At 36.8% G+C, this 19,294-nt stretch overlaps 1 protein-coding gene across 3 annotated transcripts in view; it reads right to left on the bottom strand.

The window, feature by feature from the left end:
* The window catches only part of LOC103290603 (cytochrome P450 20A1), a 33,820-nt gene that overhangs the window by 7,614 nt on the left and 6,912 nt on the right, over window positions 1-19,294 (bottom strand). For 2 of the 3 annotated variants that reach the window (XM_054723479.1, XM_054723481.1), the window contains 6 exons: window positions 17,431-17,573; window positions 14,481-14,648; window positions 11,498-11,576; window positions 8,032-8,147; window positions 6,839-6,893; window positions 3,323-3,443 (listed from right to left, as the gene is read on the bottom strand). In XM_054723479.1, coding sequence (XP_054579454.1) covers window positions 3,323-3,443; window positions 6,839-6,893; window positions 8,032-8,147; window positions 11,498-11,576; window positions 14,481-14,648; window positions 17,431-17,573 — 682 coding nt within the window. The remainder of the gene's footprint in view (window positions 1-3,322; window positions 3,444-6,838; window positions 6,894-8,031; window positions 8,148-11,497; window positions 11,577-14,480; window positions 14,649-17,430; window positions 17,574-19,294) is intronic. The other variant, XM_054723480.1, reaches the window with a different exon arrangement.

Raw genomic sequence — 19,294 nt, forward strand, 5'->3', positions numbered from 1 at the left:
CCCCAAACATATAAAGATCACGAGCTCAGTGACTCTCCACTTTGGCTACACACTACGATAATCTGAGAAGCTTTTTAAAACCACCAGTGACAGATTGTTGTCTTGGGATTGTTCCCAGGTTATCTGTATTTTTAAAGCACCTGAGGTGATTACAGTCACAGGCTCCAGTAATTTGAAGAATGAACTGGAGGAGAGCAAGATCTAAGACTCTTGAAATGTACCAGACAAGAACTAAAACTAAACTTCCTACTAAAGTTGTTTGGAAAGCAGAGTCAATAAAACTTGATCACTGATTGGTTGTGTTAGGAGTTACTATAATTAAGAATACTGTCCACAAAATATTTAGAGAAAAAAATGGAATTTACAGAACTTATATGTTATGTATTTTTTAATGTTTTTACATTTTTTGTTTTAATATGTATATGTGCATAGAAAAATCTGAAAAAAATAGTAAAATGGTTAACAATTTTTATCCCTAAAGGTACATTTATAAAGAATGTACCTTCTACATCTTCTACTTCATACACTTCAGTATTATAAAAACTTCAAAAGACAAGCATGTATTACTCTTAAAATTAAAGATAGCTATATTCAATGTAATAATAGATAAAACCTCCACCATTTTGAAGACTCTGTAACACAGTGGTTCTCAACCTTCCTAATGCCGCGACCCTTTAATACAGTTCCTCATGTTGTGGTGACCCCCAACCATAAAATTATTTTCGTTGCTACTTCATAACAGTAATTTTGCTACTGTTATGAATCGTAATGTAAATATCTGTGTTTTCCGATGGTCTTAGGCGACCCTGTGAAAGTGTCATTCGACCCCCAAAGGGGTCGCGACCCACAGGTTTAGAACCGCTGCTGTAACAGAAGCCTCCCTGAGAAACCCATGGCTTCGAGTTTTTTCCAATGGCTGTCTCCCTATCTTCGTTTCTAGAGTTGAAAGATGCTCCTAGACAGGGCTGTCTGTTACCCAGACTCACACCTCCAATCCATTCCTAAGCAGTCACAGCCACTATTTTAAAAAATCTTTTAGCCCTAACCGGTTTGGCCCAGTGGATAGAGCATCGACCTGCAGACTGAAGGGTCCCAGGTTCGATTCCAGGTCAAGGGCATGTACCTTGGTTGCGGGCACATCCCCAGTAGGGAGGTGTGCAGGAGGCAGCTGATCGATGTTTCTCTCTCATCTATGTTTCTAACTCTCTATCCTTCTCCCTCTCCCTTCCTCTCTGTAAAAAATCAATAAAAAATATATATTTTTAAATCTTTTAAATTATTACTTACATGTAAAGAGTTCATCTTTTTTAAAATAATTTTTATTTTTCAATTACAATTGACATGTTATTACTTTCTTATTTCACTTATATGTGGAATCTAAAATACTTTTCATTTATTTTAGTTGTATAATTTGATGAGTTTACACAATTGTGTAACCAAAACTACAAGCAAAACACAGAACAAGAACACTTCCCTCACCCTAAAACCTTTAATTCCGCCCCTTCATAGCTCATCCCATCCACATTCCTTGCCCCAGACAAGCACTGATCTGCTTTCTATCACACTAGCTTTGCCTTTTCTATAATTTCACCTAAGTGAAATCATACTGTAGCCAATCTTTGTGCTTGACTTCTTTCACTTAGCATAATGAGATTTCCATTATGTGTGTATTGATATTGCATTACTTTTTATTTTAAAAATATCACTTTCCTTACATCAGATTTGTCTTAAGAGAAGTAATTCTATGTTGAATTCTACTACATTATAAGTAGATTTAACTGAGAAATATAATTTCATGGTCTTTTTCCTATAAATATAACAATAAAGACAACAGGGTAACTGTCCTATTTTTCTTCACGGCAGCTCCTCCTGTTTTCGGAGTTAGAGGGAGGACAAGCTTCTGTGCCTCCCTGGTGTTCTGGAGGCTCTAGCAGAGGCCATCTCTGTAACTGGTTTCCCATATTTGCCAAGAGTCTGTTTCCTCTTAACACTCAACATGTTTTACAGAAGTCTTGTAATAGTTCCAAAAATAATAAAACCGGTCCCAGACATAAAAATGATACATACCACAACACATTGGTTTTTCATAGTGGCTTTGGTTTTGTTAAATCCCTTTAAATAATTTTTAGTGTCAAATTATGTGGTAGAAATAAAGTTTTTCTTCAAAGTAATAAAACCCTGAAGAAATGCAGTTCAATGAAGTGTGCAGAGGGTGAGAATCATCTGTACAGAGGCCAGCCCAGGACAGTGTGGCCACCTCAATGCCTAAGACATCCCGTTAGTGAAAAGTGGGAGGTTTAACTTCAATGCCGTATCCCCAGGAGGACAAAAGTTTATTCCAAGTAGACGCTTCCAATATAGTATCTGTAAGGTTGTTCTTGAGCTGATGAAATCCGCTTTTCCAACTGTCCAACATTAACATGAAAAAGTAACCCTAGTTTATATTTTATCTGCCCCTCCCATCACTCCTAAGACAGTGGTTAAAGTGTTCCAACAATCAATTTCTCTGCTTTAATAATTAGATGTTTGACCAGTGAAAAATTTAGACTTCCTTTTAAATTACTGTTACTCTTTATTACTTGGTAATATTCCATAGTACAAATATAATACAATTTGTTTATTCACCAGTTCACGAACATTTGGACTGCTTCCAGTTTTTTGCTATTATAAATAATATTGCTGTGAACATTTGCAAGCAAGTTTGTGTGGCCACTTATTTTTATTTCTCTTGGTGAATGCCTAGGAAAAGAATGCTGGGTCAAATGGTGAGCATATGTTTAACTTTCTAAGATCCTGCCACACTGTTTTCCTACAGGACTGTTCCATTTTCCATTCCCACCACCAAGGTCTGAATGTTCCACTTACTTGATTGACATCACTAATACTATTTTATACAGGCTAATGTAAAGCCTTCCCAGAACTACCATATGGTTTTAGAAAGTAAATTAATGTTTTCTAAAATATATTTTATTGATTTTTTACAGAGAGGAAGGGAGAGGGAGAGAGAGAAACATCGATAAGAGAGAAACATCGATCAGCTGCCTCTCGCATACCCCCTACTGGGGATATGCATGCAACCAAGGTACATGCCCTTGACCGGAATCGAACCTGGGACCCGTTAGTCCGCAGGCCGATGCTCTATCCACTGAGCCAAACCGGTTAGGGCGAAAGTAAGTTAATTTATTAAAATCTTATGTAAATATTTTAAGTCCTATAAAGATATATAGCTTTCCAAGATATTAGCCATTAGCTTTAAATGAGATAGTCAAACTGCTCAAATTTACCTTTTAATGACCTCCTCTTCCTTTCATTGTGTTCTTACCTGAGCTGCTCAATTTTCTCTGGAGTAATAGGACCCTTTCCAAAAACTTGGTCTATCTCTTCATATAGTTTTTTCTGCACTTCTTCAGAGGTGGTTAAAAAACAGATTGCCCAGGTGCACACTAAGTGAAGATTTACATTAATAACAATGAAAATAGATACCTCATAGTTTGGGTGCAGAATAAGAAAAAAAACTTTTTTTTTTTTGTATTTTCCTTTTTTTTTTTCTTTTCCTAATACAGAAGATAAATAAATGCTACCAAAAACAAAAAAGTAAAACAAGACTGTTCACAGGATCTGTACTTCACTGAACAAAACATAAATATTTATAGATTACTCCCCAAAAGAAATAAGGCAATCTGGAAGATTTCTTTCTTAAACTGGCAAACAGTTAAAGCCACTTCTTAAACTATTTTATTTTTTCAATCACCATTTATCCCCTCTATGCCCTCTTCCACCTCCACCCCCATCCCCTGCAATCACCACACTGTTGTCAATGTCACCAGAGGTAAAATAGTAATGATAATTAATAAATTTCACATCTGGGGGAATGTTAAATGCTGATACCTTTGATAGATTGTCTGGTTCACTCAACCTTGTAAAATAAAATACTGATTTATCAGTTCACTCAGGAGCCTTAATGAGATGACTCATACAAATCAAAGTAGCAGGAGCTTTACCTACAAATCAATATTCTAAATTTTCACTTGTAATAGTACATACACTGGCTTAAGAACTGGGACTGGTTATTATTGCTTAGGACAGTGGTTCTCAAAAATCCCCTCACATCCACAGATTCTGATTTAGTAGGTTTAGAGTAGAACCAAAGCATCTGCACTTCTAACAAATACCACAATTATTTTCATGAACACCAAAACTGGAAAATCACTAGCTTATGGCTTACTTTGGTTAAAATGGTTTATGGATTATATTCACTGTGGAAATGAAAAGGTAAGAAAATTACATGATGAACATAAAACAGAGAAAATAAAGTAGATTTCGTTTAGTAATCCACTAGGATTACAACGATTCAAAGAATTAAACCATCCACATTATATAATACTTCTTTCCCTAGATTATGTTTGGCTCAGCTCTACTTTTTCTATGTCAAGTACTTTTTAAAATACATTTACTAATTTGTACCTCTACTTAATATTTCTTTCCTGAGCTAGTAAGGGCCACTATAAATTTGTCTCAAATTTAAATTTTAACTCACATATTATCCAATCAATTCCCATGCCTAGAAAAGACATAATTCACTTTCTGTACTAAATGTTATTAATAAAATCAATAGCTATCTGGTCCTCAATTATTTTGATAATTACTCACATCTAGAGTTCAAAAATGGCACATGATGAGTAACTGCCTGTCCTTAACTTTTTCCTACATATGCTTCCTTATTATGGCTTTTGAGTGAACTGCAGAATTTCTGTTTCACAAAATAAATGAACAAGCAGAACAAAAACAGACTCACAGATACAGAGAACATTTTGACAGTTGCCAGATGGGAGGGGGTTGAGGGTATGGTGAAAAAGGTGAAGAAATTAACAAGAACAAATTGGTTGTTACAGAATAGTCATGGGGATGTAAAGCACAGCATAGGGAATGCAGTCAATAATATTCTAATAACTATGTATGGTATCAGATGGGTGCAAGATTTATCAATTACTGTATGAATGAATGGTACTCTGCTAAACTAAAATTAGTAACTTATGTAATGTCTAATCACTGGGGTGTGCACCTGAAACTAACATAATAATGTATGTCAACTGTAATTGAAAAATAAAAATGATTTTAAGATGGAAAAAAAGACAAGTGACATGAAAACTAGTGCAGATAGTGTACAATATGTATATGTATGCAATTTTACAAAATTGCATAGTAAAATATAATTCTGAAAGATTTAGCACAAAAATTTGAATATAGTAGGCACACGTACACCCAGCTCAACTAAATGGTCATTTAAAAATTAATATAACTGTACAAGCTTAATAATTTCAAACATTGGTTCTTTTGCAGAGCTCTACTAAAAATAAAGTATGACTAGGGATAGCTTAAAAGTGTGATTTTAAGTCACTGAACATTCTTTAATTATACTACTAAACCAAGACACAATTTTATCCTTGGAAGGTAGTTGGAGGTCATCTACCGCTAACTCCTTATTTTAGAAAAAGAGAAAATGCATAGGTAAGTACATTTGTTCAAGGTTAAGTAAGCAGCAGAGGAGGAACTTGATGGTTTTCTGCTTATCTTGCCTCTCAAAAACTTCAGAAGTGACTTAAAAACAACCAGCCCAATGCAAAGAAATAATCCTCTGAAAACTTCCCCTAAAAACAGCAAATCAGATTGAAATATTAACTCAACCTGTAAATGATCACTTTTTGTGATATCTAGAGGACAACTGATTCAGATTTATTTTAAGGACTTTAGCAAAAACATATTTTAATTCAATAAAATTTTAAAACAAGTTAAGCATTTTTTAAAAAGATCCAATACAGCCCTGGCTGGGTGACTCAGTTGGTTAGAGCATCGTCTCCTACACCAAAAGGTTTGGGGTTCAATTCCCGGTCAGGGCACATACCTAGGTTTCAGGATCCCCAGTTGGGGCTCACACAGGAGGCAACTGATGTCTGTCTTTGTCTGTCTGTCTGTCAGGAGGCAACTGATGTCTGTCTCTGTCTGTCTGTCTCTCTCTCAAAATGAAAAATCAATAAAAATATATATTCAGGTGAGGATTTTTTTAAAAAGGTTCAATACATCATATTTACACAAGCTTACCTTAATTCCATTTAATTTATAATATCTGGACATCTTTTAATGTTGAAAATTTTACAGCAAGAAAAACTGATGGGAGTTTGTATTTGTAGTCTTTGTTTTTAAGAAAAGTTCCTTCAACGGAAAGAGTTGTAAATGAATCCTTCAGGTGAACATGAATTTTTTGGATTTTAAACTAATATTTTAATACTTTCTTTAACATTTTATGTTAGTATGTTTTTATAGATATACACAAACTTTTATAAATACTGTATGAATGAATGGTACTCTGCTAAACTAAAATTCAGTCAGGAAACTTAGAAACATATCACACACATTTTAGATTTTGAAAGAAAAAGCACCTTCGCTCGGACAAAAGAGTGCTTCTGAATCATGATTCCTGTGGCCATCTCTTCTGCTGGTAGGCCTGAATAACAGCAGACCGAACAGCGTCAAAGTGAAATGCCTCAGCAGGAAACTGAAAAGCTCACTGCCTGGTTGGAAAGGTGTCAATAGCAGTTCATTTTAAAAGCACTAACTAGAATTCACAATCCATAAATGGTGACAAAAATTTTATGGCAATGTTCAAAGGTGGCACAGAACACCTGGGGTTTTTAAAAAGGTACCTGTGTGAATCAAGCCTTGCAAAATAAGAATAAAAAAGAAGAGGGGGGAAAATTATAGAGTGTTTCCTTTATTTTAGAATAGCTTTACCCGTGTATATTTTATACTCTATCTCAAGAAGGAATCAAGGAATACTTACATTTTGCAGTTATTATGCAACTTGCCAGAGAAAATATCATACTGTCTTCTAGGATCTAGAAAACAAAATGAAGTTTAGAAAGTATGAAATGCAAGGTGGCCTGTATCAGGCCCAACTAAAATAACCTAGAGCACAGAATTGGGGTCAAGGTAAGGGGAAAAGTGTATATTTCTTTATGTTTCACTTAAAAAATCTATATAAGAACCAATCTAAATATCGTATTGCCTTTGTCCATGCAGTAAACGTTTATCTATATTACTGTCTCATGATAATGTTTGCAAATAAACTGGCTCAGTCCTCCCTTTCTGGCTTGGCCTGGTGCAGCAATGAAGCCTCAGGAACCGCGGAAAGCCTGCCGCTCACCGTCCTTGGTGCCTGATTCAATTCCTGCACTCACGCACACACCAAAAGCCACTTCTGTCTATGAGGACTTGCATGTGCAGATGGGGCTGAGGATTCCTACAATAAAAGGGTGTGGCAAAATGGTTTCACGCCTGTCCTTTGCCTGACAACACCACAGGTGTGCTGGGGGTAACAGACACACACTGGAACAAGTCACGCGGCACATCTGGTCACGCAGGCAGAGCAGCTTAGTCGATAAAGGCTTATACGGGCCCTCCTATTTTATGATCAGAGATTTTTGGCTCAATATTTGTTTCCCAATCCTATACAATAAAAGGCTAATATGCAAATTGACCGAACGGCGCAACAACCGGTCACTATGACGCGCATTGACCACCAGGGAGCAGACGCTCAATGCAGGAGCTGCCTCCTGGTGGTCAGTGTGCTCCCACAGGGGGAGCACTGCTCAGCCAGAAGCCGGGCTCATGGCTGGCGAGCTCAGCGGTGGTGGTGGGAGCCTCTCCCACCTCCGTGGCAGCGCTAAGGACCCCTCGGGAGATGTCCAACTAACAGCTTAGGCCCGCTCCCCATGGGAGAGGGCAGGCCAGGCTGAGGGACCCCCCTGAGTTTACAAATTTCATTCACCAGGCCTCTAGTTATTAAATAATAAACAGCTGCTTCAAAGAGCTAAATAACAGGAAACTAAATACTAATACTGTTTATGGATGATGCCCAGTAAAAGAAAAGAAAGCCATTGGATTTTGGAGGCCATCTGGATTAAATGAATAAAAACCACACTCTATACATGTGTGATTATCTTTTATTTGAAAAATGTTTAACAATTACATTACCTGTTGGTCATTAAGGTTTCCCTGTACTAAGGAGTCAATGAAAATACATTGACTAATGTTCTTTCCTTTTCGTTCTTTTATGATTTTCTTCAAAATAGATTCCAGTTGCATAAGGGCTTAGTGAAGAAAAACAAAAAAAAAATTTAGAATATATGCACTTGTAAAGATTAAACTTTAAAATATTTCTATGCAATGCTATTACTACAGAATAAAATTTTCAAAGGTAAAGTAGTAACCAACTATTTTTAAAAAGCTAATTTATGTTTAAATTCATCTACTTTCTTTTCCTTCTCTTTACTAAATTTTATACATGTATAAAAAAAGTGCATAAGATATACCGTATTTCCGGTATATGCACCATCTAAGGAATAATTATAAAGCAAACACCCATAATATCGCCACCCAGGTCAAGAAGTAGGATAATGCCAGCACCTTAGAGGCCTCCACACACATATACCTCTTCCCTGATATTATCCACCTCCCTTCTAATTTCTGTCCTCTTAACTTCGTTCTTCTCTCAAATCAGGCATCACCCCATTTAGGGACAGAAACAGATGTGAAATAACAAGAAAAAGCCCAAGCCAGCATGGCTCAATGGCTGAATGTTGACCTATGAACCAGGAGGTCATGGTTGGATTCCCAGTTGGGGCACAGGCCCAGGATGCAGGCTCAATCCCCAGGTAGGGGCGTGCAGGAGGCAGCCTATCAATGACTCTCTCTTATTATTGATGTTTCTATCTTTCTGTCCCTCTCCCTTCCTCTCTGAAATCAATAAAAATCTATATATTAAAAAAGTAAACTCCTAAAACCTAAAAGATATAGAATAGCTGATATCCAACAATCAGAAGAATTATCCAAAGATCATTTCTCAGTTCCCATCTTACTTGACCTATCACAGGATATGATGATGTTGACCACTTGCTTGCAGGAAACACTTTGTCATTTGGCTTCCAGGATTCAGACTCTCCCAGACTCCAAGCTTTCCTCCCACTCTCCCATCTTCCTATTCTCAGTCTCCTTTGTTGATTCCTTCTCATCTCTAGAATTTTTTCATGGTAGAATGTCCAAGGTCACATACCAGTTTTTGGAACTCTTCTCTTTTGCTATTTACATCCAATTAGATTGGTGATCACCAGCCTCAAGGCTTTAAATACAATCTATGTACTTAACACTCCCAAGTTTATATTTCTAGTCAGGACCTCTTTCCCCTGAACTCCAGACTCATATATCTTATAACCATCTCAGCATCTCCTCTTGGCTGTCTGAAACATATTAAACATACCATATCCAAAACTGAACCTTGATCTTTCCCCTCAAAGCTGATCTTCCTAGTCTGTCCATCTTATTTCCCAATAGCTTTAATTTCCAATTACTTAGGCCTAGAACCTGGGTATCCTCCTTCTCTCTTATACCCCAAATCTAATCTGTCAGCCCATGTTGGTGGTTCTATCTTCCAAATACAGAATTATTCTCCCTTATTTTATTTTCTGTTGCCTACCACTGATTCCACACCACATTATTTCTCTTGCCTGGTTCATTGCAATAGTTCCCTAAGTAGTCTTCCCTCTTCTGCTCTGGGTACCTCCAACCTATCATAGCAACCAGAGTGATCCTTTAAAAACATAATTCAGATCATAACTCTGCTCAAAACCTTCCAGTGGCTTCCTATCTCATAGTAAGAACCCATTCACACAATAATCTACAAACCAGACAAAATCTGCCCCTCTCCCCAATCATTCTAGCCTCATCTCCTTCTATTCCTCTCTGTCTCACTTCACCCCAGCCCTACCCTGTTATACCTCAAATACACCATGGAGAATCCCACCTCAAGGACTTTGCAATTACTTTTCCTCTACATGGAATATTCTTCCCTTGGACATAAGATGTCCACATGACAGTTACCTTACCTCTTACAACTGTTTGCTCAAAGGTCACCTAACTTGGTGAGGCCTTTCCTAATAGCCTTATTTAAAATTGTAACCTCCTCACCTCTAGCACTCCCTATCCCCCTTCCTGATTTAATTTTCTCTATAGCACTTTGCATTTTTTAACACACTATTGCGTTCATTTATTTAGATTATTGTCTGCCTCTTTCCACTAGAATGTGTTGCCACAAAGACAGGAATTTTTGTTTGCTTTATTATACAATCTACTTTATTTAGAATCTAAAAAATTATAAATTATTCATTTTCATTTATTTAATTGAACCAATGTTTGAGAAATACGTTTTTTATTAAGGGGAAGTACTCTAAATGCACCCATCAAGATAATCAGAATGGTTACAAAAACCAGATAGCAGAAAACGTATCAATTAAATTGGCTTTTCTGGATTTAGGTTGGACATCAGGGAATCACTGAAATGGTCAGCCCCATGAGGACAGGGATTGTTGTCTTCCATACAAAGAAGAGGGCCCAGCACACATGGGCCTCAATCAACATTTGTTGAAAGAATAAAGGAAGAGAATCCTGAGGAGCATTACTGTTACATATGGAAAATAATCCATTATTCCAATGCAGTTTATGTATTTTAATTGACCCCAGCCTACCTCCAAAAAAGGAATTGAAGCAGCTCGAAATAAAGATATTAAAGCATTACAATCATTATGTTATTGATAGAATATATAAAATAAAATAAAAACGGGGAGAATAACTTGGGGGAGCCATCTTAAACTAAAACTGCTATTTTTCTGAGTTTACTAAGTTGTAACCAATGCCAAACTATTTTGAAAATATTTTTTAAATGTGTTTTTATTTATTTCAGAGAGGAAGGGAGAGGAAGAGAGAGACAGAAACATCAATGATGAGAAGGAATCATTGATCGGCTGCCTCCTGCACGCCCCCCCACTGGGGACCGAGCCCACAACCTGGGCACGTGCCCCTGATCGGAATCGAACCCAGGACCCTTGAGTCCACAGGCCAACGCTCTATACTGAGCCAAACCAGCTAGGGCTTGAAAATATTTTTACTCAATGTTATAATGGCAATAATTTTTATGTTGCTACATCAAATATTCCAAAATATTTAATTATGTTGATATGATTTCCTTAACAGTTCCTATATTGTTGGACATTTAGATTGTTTCTGGTTTTCTACTTGCAGAAATAGCAGGGACAGAAATATTCAAGAAATATTTTTCTACTAGATAATTTAATCCATCATTTATTAAACTTAACATGTGTCATCAAAATGCTTTCCTAGGGTGGTACCCTTACATTCTCCATTAATCCTGTAGGCTATACCAACTCTACAGCATTCTCATTCTGCAGTGAATGCTAGAATTTCATTTACAAATTCACTGCTTTTTCCTCTCTTTTGTTTAAGAACTTCCATTATGGGAAATGTAGGGGGGAAAAAAAACAGAGAAAAAAACACCATGATTTATAATTTCATTGTTCCAAAATAGCCCTATTAAAATAAAGCACATATCTTTTTGTCCTCACTAAAAATTAAGAGTGGCAAAACTTACCATCTTCATATTGTTTTTTCCGAGTTGTACTTTTATCAAGTGATCCATCTAGAAAGCCTTTTCCGATCTCAGACCAAACCTAAAAATAGGAAAACATACCTACTATTTAATATGTAGATTTTCTAAATAATAAAACCATCTATGCTAATAATTGAAAAACTCCTACCTCACGAACAGAACTTACAATTAAGCTCTCACTTTTAAATAAGCTACATAATCATTTACTCCATAGTCTGTGAGAACAGAGCAAATATCTATAATAATAAAAATGTAATATGCTAATTAGACCAGACAGCCAAACGACCTTCTGGACCTTCCGGATAACCTTCCAGACGAAGTTGGGGCTGCAAGGGCCGCAGCTGTGAGGGCCGAGCCCCTTGCACAAATTTCGTGCATCGGGCCTCTAGTATTTTAATAATTTCCGTCAAGAGACTTTCAAATTAATTATAACTGAAAAGTCAAAAGTTCCTTTTCTGCCCTCGCCGGTGTGGCTCAGTTGGTTGAGCACTGTGCCGTGCACCCAAAGCTTGCCAGTTTGGTTCTATTCTGGTCAGGGCACAATCCCGGTCGGGGTGTGTGTGGGAGGCAACCATCGATAGAATCGATGTTTCTATCTTTCTCTCTCTCCTTCTCTCTCACTCTCTCTTGTGCTTCTTTCCTCCCTCACTCTCTCCGTCTCTCCCATGCAGTCACTCTCTCTAAAAATCAATGGGAAAAATATCCTTCAGTAAGGATTAATAACAAAAAAGAAAGAAAGAAATATGGGCAAAGGACATGAGAAAGCATCCCACAAAAGAAAAAAACACAAGTATTCAACAAAAATATTAAACAATGTGTAACCTCACAAACAATAGAATAATGATATATTTTAATCATGAAATATCATTTTTGAACAATTAAGTAGGCAAATATTTAAAGGACCAATAATTCTAAATGTCAAAAGCACAAGGAAAGAGCACACTAATGTTAGTGAGAAAATAATTGGGACAATGTTTCTGGAGAAACACAGTCAGCGACTGAATGTGAGGTGTACATTTTTCACAGCTTGATGTCTGCGCAATCGGTATGCATCTTACAACTGAGGACGGCTCCCAACTGCTGTCAGCCACGAAGCAGTCATGATGAAGTTATTACCTCTGCATTCACAACGCAGTTATTATTCTCAGCGACATACATCCCTTGGTGTTTCAAACATTAAAAGATCATTTGAGGTAGGATTTCAAGTCATGTTTATGTGGTAGGCAGTTAGACAGATATGACCAGAGTAGGGAGAATAGGCTAGGTACAAAAGGTCATCAGGGTGAAAAGCCCCGGATGCCTAGCAAAGGACAAATGTAGGCTGGGACCTCACCCTCAGGGTGACCTTTTCTCCACTAGCTTATCCCTGCTCATGCATGGGGTTTGGATACCCTGACCTTTCCTCCCTAGAGATAACTTCTAGGCCTCAGCTGTATTTCAGCTCCAGGCCCAGAAAAGCAGCAAAATCAGACAAGTGACACCAAGGCTAACCTCAGGACAAGCTGCACTGGATAATGACTCCCTGCCCTGGCACTGACCAATCCATCAGTAGAGACCTGGACCCTGAAAGGACAAACCTGGAAAGCTGCTGAATATTCTATTGAAATCTTCCCCTGGGATCGCCCCTGAAATCTCTACCCTTAAAACCCTTAAGATAGAGGATCCGGTGCACTCTCCTCCCCGAGAACCCCCTCTCCTGTCCCTCCCCCACTCTCATCTCCACTCTTCCTCCCCACAGGTGCATCACCTTGATCTTCCTCACTTCTACGCTCTAAGAGCCCCTCCTTTACCTCTATATCTTGTTTCCTAAGCCCATTTCTTCTATGAATTACTTCTACCTCTGTGATTTTCCAAATAAATGTTCTCTTATAGTTTGAGTCTTGGCTCTGAATTCTTTCCTAGCTACACTCAAGTACTGAGATTGCAAAACCCAGGTCTGGTCTGACACCACTGGTCTAACACACCTGGTGCCTTCCTACTGCCTCCAACATTTATAGTCTGAAAACTTTTCTCTGACAACTTCTACTAATGTTAAGAAATATACATTTCTGCCCAGCCAACGTGGCTCAGTGGTTGAGTATCAACCTGTGAACCAGATGGTCACGGTTCGATTCCTGATCAGGGCACATGCCCAGTGGAGGGCATGCAGGAGGCAGCCAATCAATGATTCTCTCTCATCATTGATGTTTCTTTCTCTCTCTCTCCCTCTCCCTTCCTCTCCGAAATCAATAAAAATATGTATTTTTTTTTAAATAGAGAAAAATCAATTCCATATGTGAATCTAGAAAGGGCACTAGTAAATCAATTTTAAACTGAATTAGCCTTTCTTTAGATCATATTCATCTCATTAGCATTTTATTGCTCATTAGCTTTAACTCCTTTCTACACATGACATAGGCTAGTTCTATTAAATATAGTTTTTTTCTTTATTCTAGAATTCAGTATTATTTCATAATATACTTGGTAAGTATTAAAAGAAAATTTCTTTAGTTATCTAATTTTTAAATTTCAAAAGTAATTCTTAAATTTTTTAAAGAGACAACAATTATCTTTGCTTACATTGTTGTTTTTAACCCCGAACAGTGAAATTCTATACTACAGAACCTTAAACCTTATTCTTTTTTTAAAAATATATTTTTATTGATTTCAGAGAGGAAGGAAGAGGGAGAGAGAGATAGAAACATCAATGATGAGAGAGAATCAATAAAAATAAAAAAAAAAAAAATGATGAGAGAGAATCATTGATCGGCTGCCTCCTGCAAGCCCCCCACTAGGGATGGAGCCTACAACCCGGGCATGTGCCCTTGACCGGCATCGAACCTGGGACCTTTCAGTTCACAGGCTGACGCTCTATCCACTGAGCCAAACCGGCTAGGACTAAACCTTATTCTTGAGAGACAAAATCTACATTATTTAACTATCTAATTTGATGAGAGAATAATTTTAAATTTGGTCCTGGACTTACTGTGCCATGATCCTTCTGGAAGCGAATGACTTCCTGGTCATCTTCAAATGTACGACCCATCACCATCTGTGTGACAGACTTCATAGCAAAACCAAGCATCTGCTGGCAAAGGGGTATGTGCTGGGACTCTGGGTAGGAGAGCCATTTATTTAATAATTCCTCTGAAAGCTGAAAGAGAACAGAAGCCCACATGATTTATTGTTCCCTCCTGCTAAATCTTTGAAAAATTCAGCAAGTAGATTCATTTCACAGAACACAGAGCTCAATTCTGTAATGAGCATTCAGGTGATTGGTTAATCTGTCGGGCTAACAGTGGCTCCACCTAAAATTACATCCTCAGTAGTTCAGATTCAGATTCTGTCGAAGGGTTGGTTTGCAAATCAAAACAGAACCAGGACCACCACCACCACAACAAAATATATATTTTAAAAGTTCAAAGGCTGGTAAAATTTTAAGGCTAATGGAAATTAAGAGACTAAAATCTTAGTATCTAATTAAAAATAGCTATGACCATAGAAATCTTGTTACCAATACTGTCACTTGTATCACATACTCAATTTTTATTTGCTCATGGCTTAATCCACTTGTTTTGCACTATATTCTCTAAATCAATGCAAATACTATAAATAACTCATATAGGATTTTTCTCTAGGCAAACACATCTAGTACTTCTGTTAGAGGATTATGTGAATCTTGACTAGTTTATATTAGCTGGGAATTCTAACAATCTGTTGATGAGCTTCATTTGATAGATCAGTGTTACATATTGACTTATTATTGGTAGAAATGTCCAAATCTATGATAAATGCTTTCATTCATAATAGACTTCTTTTAAAAATATCCTTTCTATGCCCTGGCCGGTTTGGCTCAGTGGATAGAGTGTCGGCCTGTGGACTGAAGGGTCCCAGGTTCGATTCCAGTCAAGGGCATGTACCTTGGTTGCGGGCACATCCCCAATAGAGGATATGCAGGAGGCAGCTGATGGATGTTTCTCTCTCATCGATATTTCTAACTCTCTATCCTTCTCCCTTCCTCTCTGTGAGAGAGTCAATAAAATATATATATTTTTTAAAAAGGGCTCATCTTCCCCCCCCAAAAAAATAAAATAAAATATCCTTTCTAATTTTGCCAGGTGTGATATATGTATATTTACATGAAAAACAGTACTACCCTGTGGTTGAATCACAAGTATGTGTCTATGCTGGAATATCCTTTTACCAGCTATATTTATATGATAAATAAATTACATATATATGATACATAAACTGTAAAGACCAAAGAAAGTATGCTATTGATTTTATCATTTATCCTGAATAAGGACATGTGATACACAATAACTTACTTCTTCAGAATATTCACGTTAAAATACCATATTAATTTAAAGTAACATAAAATTATATTAGAAAAAAACAAGTCAGTCTACCTAGAAGCTGACTTACAATTCAAAAGATAAGATTTTAGAGTATATATCAGTTTTCTGAAAGAATACAAGCTTTTTTGGAAAAAAGTTTTTAGGTAATTAGTCAGTAATAATTATAAAAATATTAGAATTTCAGAGAAAGCAGAATCTTTTTAATTCCACCTTGCATTAAGATATTACTGTGACTGCAATAATCAAAAAGGTTTTTAAAAAGAAAAAAAAATCGCTAGCCAAGCAAAACTACATTCCAGGGTAGCAGAACCAAGCTATAGAGCAGCAATGTGCCAGACTGGGATCAAATCCTAGTCCTACTATTTACTAGCTATATGTCCTTGGACAAGTAACTTAACCACTCTGTGCTTCAGTTTCTTCATCTAAAAAGAGGGAAATAACAATACATACCTATGAAGTTCTTGTGAGGATTAAATGAGCTCATGAAGCTATTGAACCAATGAACTCAATAATTTTGGCTATTAATATTATTGCTAAGCTGTCAATTAGAAGGGTAGTCATAAATTCTAAAATCCAGAAGTACTTGTTAAGTCAGAATTTAGACTCAAAGTCACAGCATAATATTAGATTAAAGCACACAGAAGAGAGAAGTTACACTCACAGAATTAAAGTGGAGTTTACACTCAGCCTTGGAGCAGAGACAGGGCAGGAAGGAGTCAGAACACACAGGATGAGGTGTGTGAAGATTAGAGAAGACTCAGAACAGAACTCAGATCTGGATCCCCACCCTCAAAAATAAAAAGGCAGAAGGTTTAGTATGTCAATATGAAATACACAACCTAATTCGGGGTGATAACTCTAGGTAAGCAGCTATTCTCTTAAAGAAAACCATTGGTATAGAGACAGCAGTACTCTTCAATCACATGAAAGGGACTCTATTGTCTCAGCAAAGCAGGAGGCAAGGACATCCTTAGCAAACAAAAAGGGTGGGGAGGACTAGCAATACTACTTTAAGGGTGAAGGTTTGGAACAATAATATGAGGACATAGAGAACTAACAGAAAGCAACAGGTTTCAACCAAGGTTCTTTACAGACAAAAAGGAAATGGTATTAATAAGTATTATTGTCACACTCTGTAAATCATTTGTGGAGCTTCTTAAAAATGTCAGATCCACCTCCCCCGCAAAAAAAAAATGTCAGATCCCTTCCCAGCGATTCAATTCATCCAAGTAGATTCCAAGTAATCTACATATTTAACAAGAGAGAGTGTTTCAGGTAAATTCAGACCATGTTTTAGGAAACAGTGGTTTAAACTCTGGCCTGAAAACAAAGGACAAATCTATTGATATAGAAAAAAATTTCAGGTTCTCTCCACTCCCATAATTTCCATTTACACAGGGAGTCTAGGTGTTAAGTTTTTTTGTTTTCTTTCTGTTTGTTTTGTTTTAGAATTTTAGGACAATAAAGATCAGCTTAGAACGACCGGTAGGAAAAAAGCAGCAAGCACAAGACACACAACAGTTAAAAAATATATTATTTGAATTGCAGAACTCCAGGCCAAACTACTTATCACCTTACCTTTAGCAGGAGAGCAAAATTACTCTGCAGGGAATCAGTCACACCATTTTCATACAATTTTTTTCTTGTGTAGTTTTCACTCACATTCCCACCACTAGATTGATACCTTAACAATGACTTTAGCATGGTTTCAAAAGGGTCCACTGAAATAGACAAATTAAACATTTCTAAGTCAAAGTAATCACTCAAACACACACACACACTCCAGAAAAAAAAAACCCTCCAGCAAAAGGACATAGAGAACAGGGAATTATGGGATTGTAACTGAAAGCATGGCAATTTTTTTCCCCCACAACTCCCTTAAGTCTTTCCTAAATAGGAAAAGTTAAAGAGGCAATGAAAATTGTCAAGAATACAATATCCTGACTGGGAATCCCACCATAAACCATTAATACGTGCATACACTTTCTACCTTCATGACAACAATATCTTTGACTTCTAAAAAAAAAAAAAAAAGCCTTATGCCCTGGCTGGTGTTCTCAGGGGTTAGTGTCGACCTGTGGACCAAAGGGTCTCAGGTTCAATTCCCAGTCAAGGGCACGTACCTGGGTTGCAGATTCTTTCCCCCGCCCAGGTCAGGGTGTGTACAGGAGGCAACCAATCAACAAAGCTCATGCCACTGATTTTAAAGCAAAATTGATGATTCTGTGTAATCATCGAGTGTTTGAGTTAAAATTGTTTAGCTGAGTTAAAAAAATTTTTTTCTTTTCTCCTTTATTCATTATTTGAAGTGTTTCTTTCATAACTTTGTTTTCACACACATACAAAAATACACTGTCATGGTAAACAATTAAAAAAGAAAGTAAAATACATCTAAATCTCACCACAGAGATACCAGTTAAACATTTTAGAGATCTTTTGTAGAACTTTTACTATTTCTTAAGAGAGAGAACATTCTGTCAGACTTCACAAAGAACTACAGTCCCTTCTTTCAGAGCACACGTCTCAGTTCATTAGTGTGATCATTTCCCCGCCAGTCCCCAACATTAAACTATGATCTCCACAGGACAGAGAGCACATCTGGTTTTCCTCAGCACTGGTTTTCCTGGCAGAGCCATCTTCCTATGATGTGGAAAGCTCAGTGATTAAGGGCATGAACTCAGGCCAGACAGTCTTGCTTCAAGTCCCAGCTCCATCACTAATTAGTGGTGTGACCTTGGGCAAATAATTTAACTTCTCTTAACATCAATTTTGTTTTCTGTTAAATGGAAATAACCATAATACCTATTTCATAAGGTTGTTCTGAGAATTAAGTGACTTAACATTTATAAAAGGTTTAGAATAATATTGCTGGCATATAGAAATTGCTATACAAATATTTGGTAAACAAAATAAAATACATCTGTATCATTATATTAAGGCCTGAAAGTAATATTAAAAGTATTCTTTTATGCAGCCATTGGGAAGTATATGTTTGCTTCAAATTTTCATTATAAATAATGCTAATGTCTTTTCTCATTTATGTGATTATCAATTCATGATAAATTCTTAAAGATTATAATTGCTAAGTCAAATGTTACTGCCAACCTTCTCTCCAGAGGGTTTATAAAACCATTTATACTCTATGTTTCTCCTTTCCCTCATCAATAATGAGTTTGTCAATATTTTTCATCTCTTTAGTTAGAGAAGGAAAAATCTGATTTTTATTTGCATACTACTGATTATCAGTGAGGTTGAAATTTGCTTATTGGCCATTTATATTTCTTCTTTCTTTTTTTTATGTATTTTATTGATTTTTTTTTTACAGAGAGGAAGAGAGAGGGATAGAGAGCTAGAAACATTGATGAGAGAGAAACATCGACCAGCTGCCTCCTGCACACTCCCTACCGGGGATGTGCCCGCAACCAAGGTACATGTCCTTGAC

Source organism: Eptesicus fuscus, chromosome 11 (genome assembly GCF_027574615.1).
Source record: "Eptesicus fuscus isolate TK198812 chromosome 11, DD_ASM_mEF_20220401, whole genome shotgun sequence".
In the NCBI taxonomy this organism is placed as follows: domain Eukaryota; kingdom Metazoa; phylum Chordata; class Mammalia; order Chiroptera; family Vespertilionidae; genus Eptesicus; species Eptesicus fuscus.